Source organism: Thalassophryne amazonica, chromosome 8 (genome assembly GCF_902500255.1).
Source record: "Thalassophryne amazonica chromosome 8, fThaAma1.1, whole genome shotgun sequence".
Classification (NCBI taxonomy): Eukaryota; Metazoa; Chordata; class Actinopteri; order Batrachoidiformes; family Batrachoididae; genus Thalassophryne; species Thalassophryne amazonica.
The window spans coordinates 56,285,884-56,299,775 of record NC_047110.1 but is presented as its reverse complement, the minus strand read 5'-3'; the positions used below and the strand labels follow the sequence as shown (position 1 = coordinate 56,299,775).

At 41.7% G+C, this 13,892-nt stretch overlaps 1 protein-coding gene across 1 annotated transcript in view; it reads left to right on the top strand.

Moving 5' to 3' along the window:
* The window catches only part of LOC117514906 (filamin-C-like), a 93,163-nt gene that overhangs the window by 40,666 nt on the left and 38,605 nt on the right, over positions 1 to 13,892 (top strand). The window contains 12 exon segments of the mRNA XM_034175477.1: positions 5,159 to 5,287; positions 5,405 to 5,578; positions 5,724 to 5,888; positions 6,422 to 6,470; positions 6,472 to 6,626; positions 6,733 to 6,772; positions 6,774 to 6,826; positions 6,829 to 6,882; positions 7,795 to 7,917; positions 9,111 to 9,368; positions 9,454 to 9,552; positions 9,860 to 9,997. Of these exon segments, the coding sequence (XP_034031368.1) occupies positions 5,159 to 5,287; positions 5,405 to 5,578; positions 5,724 to 5,888; positions 6,422 to 6,470; positions 6,472 to 6,626; positions 6,733 to 6,772; positions 6,774 to 6,826; positions 6,829 to 6,882; positions 7,795 to 7,917; positions 9,111 to 9,368; positions 9,454 to 9,552; positions 9,860 to 9,997 (1,437 nt within the window).

The following is a 13,892-nucleotide window of genomic DNA, read 5'->3' as shown; positions in this document are numbered from 1 at the left end:
AATCATTAGATTATTAATATATAAACAAAAATAAATTTAAGAAATATTACAATTTGAAAACAAATGCACCCGAACGTGATAAGAACTGCAATTGCTTAATGCTAACTTTTAACATTGAAAATGCCATAGACATGCTAACGCGTTAGCATCACTCCCGTTTTTAAGTTATAAAATACATCAACTGTTTCAGAAGACCATAACAAGTCGGTTTAACATAGAAAAGGTAAATAATACTCACAGAAGTATGCTCTTTAGGGTTTTAGCGGGGGAAAATTAAGCGAAAGAAAAAGAATAAACGAAGCAATAGGTCGAAGCATTGCCTCAATCTGCGAACCACTGCTTCGATTGGTTCACGGTTCAAAGCAAAGCCGTGCTGCAGAAAAGTTGATTACAGGCGCACATGACGTGAAATATACATATAAACATTAAACTGAAGCCAAGGGTAACGAGGCTGTTTGTTTTAAAAATGTAAGGAATAGAAAGTACAGATACTTGTGTGAAAATGTAATGAGTAGAAGTCAGAAGTAGGCAGAAAAATAAGTAATGGAGTAAAGTATAGATACCTAAAAAGTGTACTTAAGTACAGTAACGAAGTATTTGTACTTCGTTACTTGACACCTCTCAATCAACTTCAATCAACTTTTTTCTTGTATAGCGCCAAATCACAACAAACAGTTGCCCCAAGGCGCTCCACATTGCAAGGCAAGGCCATACAATAATTATGAAACACAGTCTACGTCTAAAGCAACATAACCAAGGGATGGTCCAGGGTCACCCGATCCAGCCCTAACTATAAGCCTTAGCGAAAAGGAAAGTTTTAAGCCTAATCTTAAAAGTAGAGAGGGTATCTGTCTCCCTGATCTGAATTGGGAGCTGGTTCCACAGGAGAGGAGCCTGAAAGCTGAAGGCTCTGCCTCCCATTCTACTCTTACAAACCCTAGGAACTACAAGTAAGCCCGCAGTCTGAGAGCGAAGCGCTCTAATGGGGTAATATGGTACTACGAGGTCCCTAAGATAAGATGGGACCTGATTATTCAAAACCTTATAAGTAAGAAGAAGAATTTTAAATTCTATTCTAGCATTAACAGGAAGCCAATGAAGGGAGGCCAACACGGGTGAGATATGCTCTCTCCTGCTAGTCCCCGTCAGTACTCTAGCTGCAGCATTCTGAACCAACTGAAGGCTTTTTAGGGAACTTTTAGGACAACCTGATAATAATGAATTACAATAGTCCAGCCTAGAGGAAATAAATGCATGAATTAGTTTTTCAGCATCACTCTGAGACAAGACCTTTCTGATTTTAGAGATATTGCGTAAATGCAAAAAGGCAGTCCTACATATTTGTTTAATATGCGCTTTGAATGACATATCCTGATCAAAAATAACTCCAAGATTTCTCACAGTATTACTAGAGATCAGGGAAATGCCATCCAGAGTAACGATCTGGTTAGACACCATGCTTCTAAGATTTGTGGGGCCAAGTACAATAACTTCAGTTTTATCTGAGTTTAAAAGCAGGAAATTAGAGGTCATCCATGTCTTTATGTCTGTAAGACAATCCTGCAGTTTAGCTAATTGGTGCGTATCCTCTGGCTTCATGGATAGATAAAGCTGGGTATCATCTGCGTAACAATGAAAATTTAAGCAATACCGTCTAATAATACTGCCCAAGGGAAGCATGTATAAAGTGAATAAAATTGGTCCTAGCACAGAACCTTGTGGAACTCCATAATTAACTTTAGTCTGTGAAGAAGATTCCCCATTTACATGAACAAACTGTAATCTATTAGACAAATATGATTCAAACCACCGCAGCGCAATGCCTTTAATACCTATGACATGCTCTAATCTCTGTAATAAAATTTTATGGTCAACAGTATCAAAAGCAGCACTGAGGTCCAACAGAACAAGCACAGAGATAAGTCCACTGTCCGAAGCCATAAGAAGATCATTTGTAACCTTCACTAATGCTGTTTCTGTACTATGATGAATTCTAAAACCTGACTGAAACTCTTCAAATAGACCATTCCTCTGCAGGTGATCAGTTAGCTGTTTTACAACTACCCTCTCAAGAATCTTTGAGAGAAAAGGAAGGTTGGAGATTGGCCTATAATTAGCTAAGATAGCTGGGTCAAGTGATGGCTTTTTAAGTAATGGTTTAATTACTGCCACCTTAAAGGCCTGTGGTACATAACCAACTAACAAAGATAGATTGATCATATTTAAGATTGAAGCATTAAATAATGGTAGGACTTCCTTGAGCAGCCTGGCAGGAATGGGGTCTAATAAGCATGTTGATGGTTTGGATGAAGTAACTAATGAAAATAACTCAGACAGAACAATCGGAGAGAAAGAGTCTAACCAAATACCGGCATCACTGAAAGCAGCCAAAGATAACGATACATCTTTGGGATGGTTATGAGTAATTTTTTCTCTAATAGTCAAAATTTTGTTAGCAAAGAAAGTCATGAAGTCATTACTAGTTAAAGTTAATGGAATACTCAGCTCAATAGAGCTCTGACTCTTTGTCAGCCTGGCTACAGTGCTGAAAAGAAACCTGGGGTTGTTCTTATTTTCTTCAATTAGTGATGAGTAGAAAGATGTCCTAGCTTCACGAAGGGCTTTCTTATAGAGCAACAAACTCTTTTTCCAGGCTAAGTGAAGATCTTCTAAATTAGTGAGACGCCATTTCCTCTCCAACTTACGGGTTATCTGCTTTAAGCTACGAGTTTGTGAGTTATACCACGGAGTCAGACACTTCTGATTTAAAGCTCTCTTTTCAGAGGAGCTACAGCATCCAAAGTTGTCTTCAATGAGGATGTAAAACTATTGACAAGATACTCTAACTCCCTTACAGAGTTTATGTAGCTACTCTGCTCTGTGTTGGTATATGACATTAGAGAACATAAAGAAGGAATCATATCCTTAAACCTAGTTACAGCGCTTTCTGAAAGACTTCTAGTGTAATGAAACTTATTCCCCACTGCAGGGTAGTCCATCAGGGTAAATGTAAATGTTATTAAAAAATGATCAGACAAAAGGGAGTTTTCAGGGAATACTGTTAAGTCTTCTATTTCCATACCATAAGTCAGAACAAGATCTAAAATATGATTAAAGTGGTGGGTGGACTCATTTACTTTTTGAGCAAAGCCGATAGAGTCTAATAATAGATTAAATGCAGTGTTGAGGCTGTCATTCTCAGCATCTGTGTGGATGTTAAAATCGCCCACTATAATTATCTTATCTGAGCTAAGCACTAAGTCAGACAAAAGGTCTGAAAATTCACAGAGAAACTCACAGTAACGACCAGGTGGACGATAGATAATAACAAATAAAACTGGTTTTTGGGACTTCCAATTTGGATGGACAAGACTAAGAGACAAGCTTTCAAATGAATTAAAGCTCTGTCTAGGTTTTTGATTAATTAATAAGCTGGAATGGAAGATTGCTGCTAATCCTCCGCCCCGGCCCGTGCTACGAGCATTCTGACAGTTAGTGTGACTTGGGGGTGTTGACTCATTTAAACTAACATATTCATCCTGCTGTAACCAAGTTTCTGTTAGGCAGAATAAATCAATACGTTGATCAATTATTATATCATTTACCAACAGGGACTTAGAAGAAAGAGACCTAATGTTTAATAAACCACATTTAACTGTTTTAGTCTGTGGTGCAATTGAAGGTGCTATATTATTTTTTCTTTTTTAATTTTTATGCTTAAATAGATTTTTGCTAGTTATTGGTGGTCTGGGAGCAGGCACCGTCTCTACGGGGATGGGGTAATAGGGGGATGGCAGGGGGAGAGAAGCTGCAGAGAGGTGTATAAGACCACAGCTCTGCCTCCTGGTCCCAACGCTAGACAGTCACAGTTTGGAGGATCCCAAAAAATTGGCCAGATTTCTAGAAATGAGAGCTGCTCCCTCTAAAGTGGGATGGATGCCGTCTCTCCTAACAAGACCAGGTTTTCCCCAGAAGCTTTGCCAATTATCAATGAAGCCCACCTCATTTTTTGGACACCACTCAGACAGCCAGCAATTCAAGGAGAACATGCGGCTAAACATGTCACTCCCGGTCTGATTGGGGAGGGGCCCAGAGAAAACTACAGAGTCCGACATTGTTTTTGCAAAGTTACACACCGATTCAATGTTAATTTTAGTGACCTCCGATTGGCGTAACCGAGTGTCACGCCAATGGCTGGACTTAAATGACACATTGCAATGATGGGAGTGATCAGACAGGCAGGTGCAAGGTTCAGCTAATGTTTAGAAATGGTAAGGTTTACTATAGGGGTGTCTGAAATTGTATTAAATAATTCTTGCAGTCGTGAAGGAGGAAAAATATAAGTGTTTAGAATAAACGGAGGGATACCTCAGCAGAACCCCTGTATTTTGAACCATGAATACAGATGCAACAGTGTGTTAGCTATACAGCAAGGTAACATCAGCAAGCTAAGCAGCAAACATTTCAACCAGCAAGAAAGAGCTTTTCTCTCCTAAATATATTAGATATAATGTAGCCTTCTATTACATTTAGGTACCACTGATTATGCTTTTGATACAGTGTTTAATTTGTTCAACAAGCTTAAGTATGGTACCAAAATTGCTAAGTCCGGGATGCTAACAACACTGGCAGATCATAACAGGAGAACCAGTTAGCCTGTAGCTACAGTTGATGAAGGGTTAGCACAAGAAGCAAAGAATTAAAGTATGCATATGTATTATATAATAATGGCATGCACTGCATACCATTAATTGGCAGATAAATGCTCTATTCAAATATTTGCGATGCAGTCACGATAGTCTCATGATAGACACTCAGAATTACTTTTGTTCTACAATTGCTTGTTTTTATGACCCTTATTCATAACGTACATAAACTATGTTGCAAGAATTGTTGATTTAAACATGTCAACCAATTTTGACATCTACCAACATCTACCATGAGGTGTTGTAGTAATTTGATTTCTATATAAAACAGACTTTTACCTTTCAAACATGAGAACCACACAAAGGTTTGTGGAATTGATCGCAATACCAAGTAATTTATGAGCACAGTTGTAAGTGGTAGTGTTGCAGTCTCAACAAATGCTATCCTCTATATTAAGACACCACCATGAGTTGAAGTGCCATTAAGGATCATTGTGTCCATTGGGGTGTAGGAAGCCCTCTGCAGTTCTTTGTGGATGCTGTGAACAGTGGGTTGGTGACAGCTTATGGGCCAGGTCTGAGTTACGGCATGGTAAACAAGGCTGCTACTTTCACTGTGGTCACCAAGAATGCAGGAGAAGGTACAGTAGTTTACTTTGTACACTGGTGTTTGCTTTTGCACAGTGAATTTGTTACAGTATATCCACTACAAACTGTGACCACAGGCCACTAAAGTAGCCCTGTTGTTGCCCTCTCAGGTGGTCTGTCACTGGCGGTGGAGGGCCCTTCAAAGGCAGAGATCACATGTAAGGACAACAAAGATGGTACCTGCACTGTGTCCTACCTGCCCACTGCTCCTGGGGACTATAACATCATTGTCAAGTTTGACAACAAACACATTCCTGGCAGTCCCTTTACCGCTAAAATCACTGGTGAGGAAATTGTGTGTTTCTTTCACAGATGGTCCATCTTAAAAAAAATTGTATTCAGTTGATTTAATATTATTAGTTTGTATAGGTTATTTTATTGTTAAGCTAAAAAGGTTGACAGGCAACTAAACCGTGCTTTTATGTTAAGGCGATGACTCGATAACCAGGACATCCCAGCTGAACGTTGGGACATCTGCTGACGTGTCCCTGAAGATTGCAGAGACTGATCTGAGCTCTCTGACTGCCAGTATCAGAGCTCCATCAGGCAACGAGGAACCCTGCCTGCTCAAGAGACTGCCCAACAGACACCTTGGTAAGATATTCTGATTTAACACACAGGAGTAAAATTGAGATAGAAAACCTTTAGATTAATTTTATGATTTCAATATAAAAGTTCTGTAGCATATATACTGTATATATAAAACTTTTTTGGATGCTGTTAACTGTGAGATGCTACAGACCTTTTCCTTATTGATGAAACTTGGTGAAAAGATTGGACCTATATTGCAATTAGAGTCCATCCAGTTTTGGGGTGATATTGATAAATGGGAAGATCCAATAAATTTAGAGAACTCGTATGCAAAAGACATGCTGCTTATGAACAGATGAATGTGTGGTTGTTTTCCCCTCAGCATAGGAAGCAAGTCAACCCCATTTTACAGTCCTTTTTCAATAGGACTGGGAATTGGGATATACTCAACTTTACAAAAAATGGTGGAACCAATCATTTTTATAGCGCTAACATTCCGTGATGACACATATTGGGTCTTGGTGGTGGTAAGCACATATATGAGGGTCCTTTTATTTGTGTAATATTTTCTAAACTGTGCCTCATTTCTTTCACAGGTATCTCTTTCACCCCTAAAGAGGTAGGTGAGCATGAAGTGAGCGTGAGGGAAGAATGGCAAACATGTGGCCAACAGCCCTTTCAAGATCATGGTTGGCCAGTCGGAGATCGGTGAGGCCAGCAGGGTGAAGGCTTTTGGAAAGGGCCTGGTGGAAGCACACACTTTTGAAATGGCAGAATTCTTTGTGGACACTAGGAATGCAGGTAAGCTGGAAAAAAATAATCTTTATTAATAAGAGGATCAAAATTACAGGCAGCAATTGGCTGTTCAGTTTTCATATCTCTCTCTTTCCTTCTTTCTCTCTCATAGGTTATGGAGGTCTAGCATTGTCTGTCGAGGGTCCAAGCAAGTGGATATAATTGTGAAGATGTTGAGGATGGCACGTGCAGAGTGACATACTGTCCACTGAGCCTGGAAGTTACACTGTTAATATCAGATTTGCTGAGAAGCACATCCCAGGTTTGTACCCACCATTTACAAAATCACATGGGTGGAATTTCATATTAAATGTCTCTGAAGTATCAGCATTCTATTACTTTGCATGCAGGAATTTCCTGTGATTAGCAAAAGTAAGCCAAGGAGTGAGTCAGTGAATCAGTGGCTCCACAAAATTTCTGTAGGAAATGCTGATAGGGGACTGTATACTCAGCTCTGAATTCTGGGTTCTGACAGATACCGATGAGGATCAGTGACCATCCTATTTTGGGTCATCTTCTAATATCCACAGTGGCAATAACATAAATGATGACTGACCAGGATTATTGAGTTTTGCAGGGTGTTGGTGATCATTAAGGTTACTATGTCTAGTTCTCATGTTGTAAGCAAACCATATGGTTCACGACCCTGTTTTAGGACTTTCTGCAGCACATAACAGGAGTTCATCTCTATACTTTTGCTTCCAATGTGAGACACAACTAATCCGCAGTTCTGAGCATGGGGTGGTACACCCATAATTGGGCAGGGGAGGCTGATGCCCTAGCAAGCAATCTAATCCCCAAGCCTTCTATCATCTCTTTTGGTGTTGAGGAGTCATGATCTAATCCCTCCATTGCACTGTGCCTGTTGGCTTACATCATGTTTACATTCCCTTCAGTCCCCCCTGGGTCACGGCACCAGTGTAACCTGTGTTGTGTAGACACACAGAGTCCCACACTAGGTTTGACCCTCAGGCATGGCACCCAGACACATATGGTAAATGGACTGCATTTATATAGCGCTTTTCCATCTGCATCAGGCGCTCAAAGCGCTTTACAAATAATGCCTTGCGTTCATCCCGATGTGAGGGTGCTGCCATACAAGAGGCTAAACCCCCTAGAACCTTCTGTCCCTGGCTCATGCTAGTGTCACATACTTTGCATTTTCTCTCAACAGGAAGTCCTTTCACAGTGAAGGTGACTGGAGAAGGAAGGATCAAAGAAAGCATCACCAGGAAGAGGCAGGCGTCTTCCATTGCTTCAGTGGGAAGCACATGTGGTCTTAACCTTAAAATCCCAGGTGAGTGCAGCAATCGGCAGTGGTTAGAGCAGGAGTGCCCAACCTCTTTTGAACCGAGATCTACTTTTAAAGTTGAAAGTATATCGAGAGCTACCAAGCCGTAGCGCCGCCACAATGTATTGTATACCAATATAATAACACAATTTTTGGGCACAAAGAAAAGGTTTTAACATTAATAATACATTATTGAGGTAGATGTGCGTGGTGCAAAGAATAAGCACAAGTAGGCCTCGGACTAGCCCGTAATAACACATGATGTCATCACCTAACTTGCATAATTGGCTTTTTTTTTTTTTTTTTTCTTAATTTGCACTCTGGACATACCTCTTTCATTCGTTAAATTTGATGTTAATTTTTCTTTTCTTCTCCAGACCTTTAAAGTCTATGTGTGATTTACTCAGGTTTATATTTGCACTGTAAGGCTGCACCTTAACTTTCTTTGTAGTGGTTACAATGACAATAAAGAGTCTGTATCTGTATGTGCATGCAATTGTTATTGACGCTGTAGGAGAGAGGAATAACATTGAGGGAAGGACAAAAAGTGAGTAAAAACACCCTACATATGTTTAGAATACAAATGAACTTTCTTCTGTTGATTCTTGGACTTTAAACTAACAAGTGAGTCAAAGAGACACTCTAGCAGAGCTACTTTCTTTTTCCTTTTGTTTATTTGTTTTAACTTTAGTTCTCTCAGCCAATGAAATTGAGTAACTCACTGCTGGCTGTGTGCCTCCTTTTCCGTGCAAGTGGAGGAGGCGCGCGGTCTCCTGTGAGCTTTGGGACGGTAACACCCACTGCTCATTGAGTGAAATATATGCTTTCACATCAGAGTCACCAAAAGTCTCCAATAAAAAAAGTCGCTAGATTTCTCGCTAGTTCACTTTTTTGAATAAAAGTCGCTTGGAAGGGTCTGAATAGTTGCTAAATTTAGCAACAAAGTCGCTCTTCTTCCGCTATGGTGTTTCTTCTTCTTCTTCTTTGGCATTTAATGGCAGCCGCATCCTTATGGTGCATTGCTGCCACCTTCTGCATCAGTCTGTTATAGCAGCACTAAATCCTCACGATGAATCCAGATTTTTATTTATTCATGCGATTGACTGGAACTCACCATGCAATCGCTGGTTGAACTAAATGAAGTAAATTAACCCAGCCTCTGTACACTTGTATTCTCAACTGATGTGTCTTCGCTGTAGGAAACTGGTTCCAAATGGTTTCTGCTCAGGAGAGGCTCACCAGGACATTCACCCGTAGCAGTCATACCTACACACGCACTGAGCGCACAGAGATCAGCAAAACCCGTGGCGGAGAGACAAAGAGGGAGGTCAGAGTGGAGGAGAGCACTCAGGTGGGAGGAGGAGGAAGCCCCTTTAGGGATGTTTTTGGAGATTTCTGGGCAGGGAGAGCCTCAAGGCAGCTTTGCCGGCATCACCAGCAAGACCTGAGGGTGAGCGGTGACGTTGTGGATCCAAATCTGTGTAAGGGATGAAGGAATGCCACCGTTGTGCTTTACATTTGTTACTCTGTCTGGTCGCACAGTTGAGAGTGGTTCTCAAGCCATGACAGCTCAGGTGACCAGCCCCAGTGGGAAAACGGTGGATGCCGACATTGTGGATGGGGGGAAACAGCACCTACAGCGTGCGTTTTATTCCCCAGGAAATTGGACCCACACTGTTAACGTCAAGTACAGGGGGGCAGCATGTTCCTGGAAGCCCCTTCCAGTTTAACTGTGGGCCCAATGGGAGAAGGTGGGCGCACATAAGGTCCGCGCAGGAGGCACCGGTTTGGAAAGAGGTGTTGCAGGAGCACCTTGTAAGTTCATCCTGTATCCCAAAAGGAAACTGGACATTCAATATTTAGAAATTATTTTTACAATTTGGTATTTTTAAATAAATGATTTCAAATGCATTATAAAAAGTTGACCCTTGTGTTAACCCTCTGGCAGCTGAATTCAGTATCTGGACCAGAGAAGCCGGCGCCGGTGGTCTTTCCATTGCTGTAGAGGGCCCCAGTAAGGCTGAAATCTCCTTTGAGGACAGGAAGGATGGATCTTGCGGTGTCTCCTACATAGTCAAAGAGCCAGGTAGAACTTTAGCACCTAGACAACTCACATTTCGGATAGTCTCAGGTTTTATATGAATACGTCATTGTGGCTCCTGTACTTCTTAACTGCTCCACTTTCTGGTTTATTTGATTTCTCAGTTTGTGAAAGCAAATGCATTCTGTATTTTCCCAGGTGACTACGAGGTGTCAATCAAATTCAACAATGAGCATATTCCTGACAGCACCATTCATCGTTCCAATCGCGACACTGTCAGACGAGGCCCCGCAGGCTGACTGTCACCAGCCTTCAGGTGAAGACACATTATAACTTCTGTGTAAATACGTATGAGTCATAAGCAAGTGTAGCTACGTCCTGCCCGAACGGCAACAACGTCATCAACATACAAATTTTTGAAACCAAACCAAATGGTTCTTGATTCAGTTGCTAATAATTGCAGGTTAATTTATTATATGATTTTGGGATTCAATCTGTCAGTGACTCTGCAAAGATTTACTCTGTAACACATACTGCGTATTCAGCCTGAAGTGTTGGGATCTGATAGATACAGTTTAAGGACCCTCATATTTTGGGCCATGTTAGCATGGAAAATAACAATAAGATAAAATTAAGACCAACGGGGTCTAGCAGGGCAGCATGGTGGTTAGTGATTAGCACTGTTGCCTCACAGCAAGAAGGTCATGGGATCGATTCCCCTTGTGGCCTTTCTGTGTGGAGTTGCATGTACTCCCTGTGTGTTGCGTGGGTTCCCTCCGGGTGCTTCGGCTTCCTTCCCACATCCAAAGACACGCAGGTTAGGTGGATTGGAAACTTTGAAATTGTCCACAGGTGTGTGCGGGTGTGAATGTGTTTGTTGGTCTATACTGTATGTGGCCTGTGACAGACTGGCGTCCTGTCCAGGGGTGTATCCTGCCTCATGCCCTATGGGATAGGCTCCAGCCCCCCACGACCCTTAATTAGAGGTAAGCAGTTGAAGGCGAAGTGAGTGAGTGAGGGTCTGGTAGTCCACTTTTTCTTGTTTAATACCCTACAAACCAAAAGATACTTTAATTAAAAAAAGGTTGAGTTTCCTATACAATTTAACCCACTAGTCTATAACAGTGACATACTGTATCTTTCTGCTTTGGTGGGATTTGAACACTAGACGTCTCACTCTTAAGAGAGATGCACCACCAGGTCGGCCAAAGGGAAATCCCCACTAACCAAGCTAGTGGGAACATTTGGACTATTTGGACTTCATCTTGCTACATATCTCATCTCATCTCATCTTCAACTGCTTATCTGGGATTGTGTTGTGGAGCCAACAGCTTCAGCACAGGAACACAACTTTCCTTTCCAGGCCACATTAACCACCTTTTGACTGTGGGATACTGAGGTTTCCCAGGCCAGTGTGGGATATAATCTCTCCACCTAGTCATGGGTCTTCCCCGGGGTCTCCTCCCAGATGGACGTGCTCGACCAGCTCCCTAGGGAGGCGCCCAGGGAGACATCCTTACCAGATGCCTGAAACCACCCTCAGCCAGGCTAAATTCCAGCGCAAAGAGCAGTGGCTCTACTCCGAGCTCCTCTGGATGACCAAGGTTTCTCACTTTATCTCTAAGGGAGACACCAGCCACCTCCTGAGGAAGCCCATTTCGGCCGCTTGTACCCACAATACTAGTTCTTTCGGTCATGATCCAACCCTCATGACCATAGCTGAGAGTAGGAATGAAGATTGACCAACAGTACAGCAGAGCAAATGCAATACAGTCTGTGCTGCCCCAATTCTGGCCAATCTCACACTGCATTGTACCCTAAAAAAAACCCTATGAAAAACCTAAAAAAAAAAAACCTAATAAAAATCTAAGGAACTCATGTACATAAGAATTCACAGCCTTTGCTCAATACTTTTGATTATTAAGCAATTACAGCCTCAATTACAGCCTCAAGTGAATATGATGCCACAAGCTTGGTGGACCTCTGTTTGGGCAGTTTTGCCCATTCCCCTTTGCAGCATCTCTCAAGAGCCATCAGGTTGGATGGGGAGCGTCGGTGCTCAGACATTGTCAGATCTCTTCAGAGATGTTCAGTGTGATTCAGGTCTGGGCTCTGGCTGGGCCACTCAAGGACATTCGTTGCCCTGAAGCCACTCCTTTGATATCTTGGCTGTGTGTTTAGGGTCATTGTTCTGCTAAAAGATGAACTGTCCCCCAGTCTGAGGTCAAGAGTGCTCTGGAGCAGGTTTTCATCCAGGATGTCTCTGATATATTACATACATTCATGCATCATCTTTCCCTCAATCCTGACTAGTCTCCCAGTTCCTGCCACTGAAAAACATCCCCACAGCATGCTGCCACCACCATGCTTCACTGTAGGGATGGTGCCTGGTTTCATCCAAACATGACACCTGGCATTCACACCAAAGAGTTCAATCAGTCCAGAGAATTTGTTTCTCATGGTCTGAGAGTCCTTCAGGTGCTTTTTGGCAAACTCCAGATGGGCTGCCATGTGCCTTTTACCAAGGAGTGGCTTTTGTCTGTCCACTTTACCATACAGGCCTGATTGGTGTATTGCTGCAGAGATGACCATAGGGTTCTTGGTCACCTCCCTGACTAAGGCCTTTCTCCCCAATCACTTAGTTTAAACGGGTAGCCAGCTCTAGGAAGAGTCCTGGTGTATCCATATGTCTTCCAATTACAGATGATGGAGGCCACTGTGCTCATTGGGATCTCCAATAGTAGAAATGTTTCTGTACCCTTCCCCAGATTTGTGCCTCGAGACAATTCTGCCTTGAAGATCTGCAGACAATTCCTTTGACTTCATATTGATATGTGCTCTGACATGCACTGTCAACTGAATTCACACCAGGTGGACTCCAATTAAGCTGTATAAACATCTCAAGCATGATCAATAGGAACAAGATGCACCTGAGCTAAAAAGGAAAAGACTGTCATTATGGGGTATTGTATAGAATTTTTAGGAAAAATTAATTAATCCATTTTACAATGAGGCTGTAAAAAACCAAATGTGGAAAAAATGAAGCACTGTGAATACTTTCCAGATGCATCGTATATATCTCCAGTGGCATTTGAACATCAGCTCTCTTGCTCACACCATGTCAGCCAAAGGGGAATCTCCCTCACAAATGGAGGAACTATTTCCACCTGAACTTCACCTTGCTACATATAGATGGAAAGAGGCATTAGTGACATTATGAACATTTATTGCAGTCATGAATGAGTTAACTGTGCATCTGCATTTGCTGTTATAGAAACTTTAACTGTAAGAAAACTTTTTACATTTTTAGAACCTTTTTTTCACAGTATTGTACATGCAAGTGGGGAATATGTAAAGACCTCATTAACACACCAAATACATAAATATTGTGTCATGTATTGAGTTGTAGCTCATGGCTGATAGCATTTTGCCCTTGACGTGTAACTTTATGTGGTGCTGGAGCTAAATGCTGTCATGCTGGGCAGCGAGGAGTGTGGATTAACTGTCCCTTGCTAATGTCGGCCAAAACAAGCTATGCTATGCGTGGCAGTCAATCTGTTGTGAAATACTTCAGCTGTAATACATACAGTGCATCCAGAAAGTATTCACAGCATTTAATTTTTTTTCCACATTTTGTTATGTTACAGCCTTATTCCATAATGGAGTAAATTCATTTTTCCCATCAAAATTCTACTCACAACACCCATAATGACAACATGAGGAAAGTTTGTTTGAAATTTTTGCAAAAAATATAAAAATAAAAAAAAGGCCCTGTCACACCTTCACAATTTAGCCTGCGTATGCTGACTGTATTAAAACGCTGGCATACATGGGCGTACGTCTAATAAATTAATGCAGCTGTCACACCCTGACGATTAGCCAGCATAAGTCAACAGCCTCGTTTCCACTGAGTGGTTTGGGTCGGTACTGTACGGTGTGG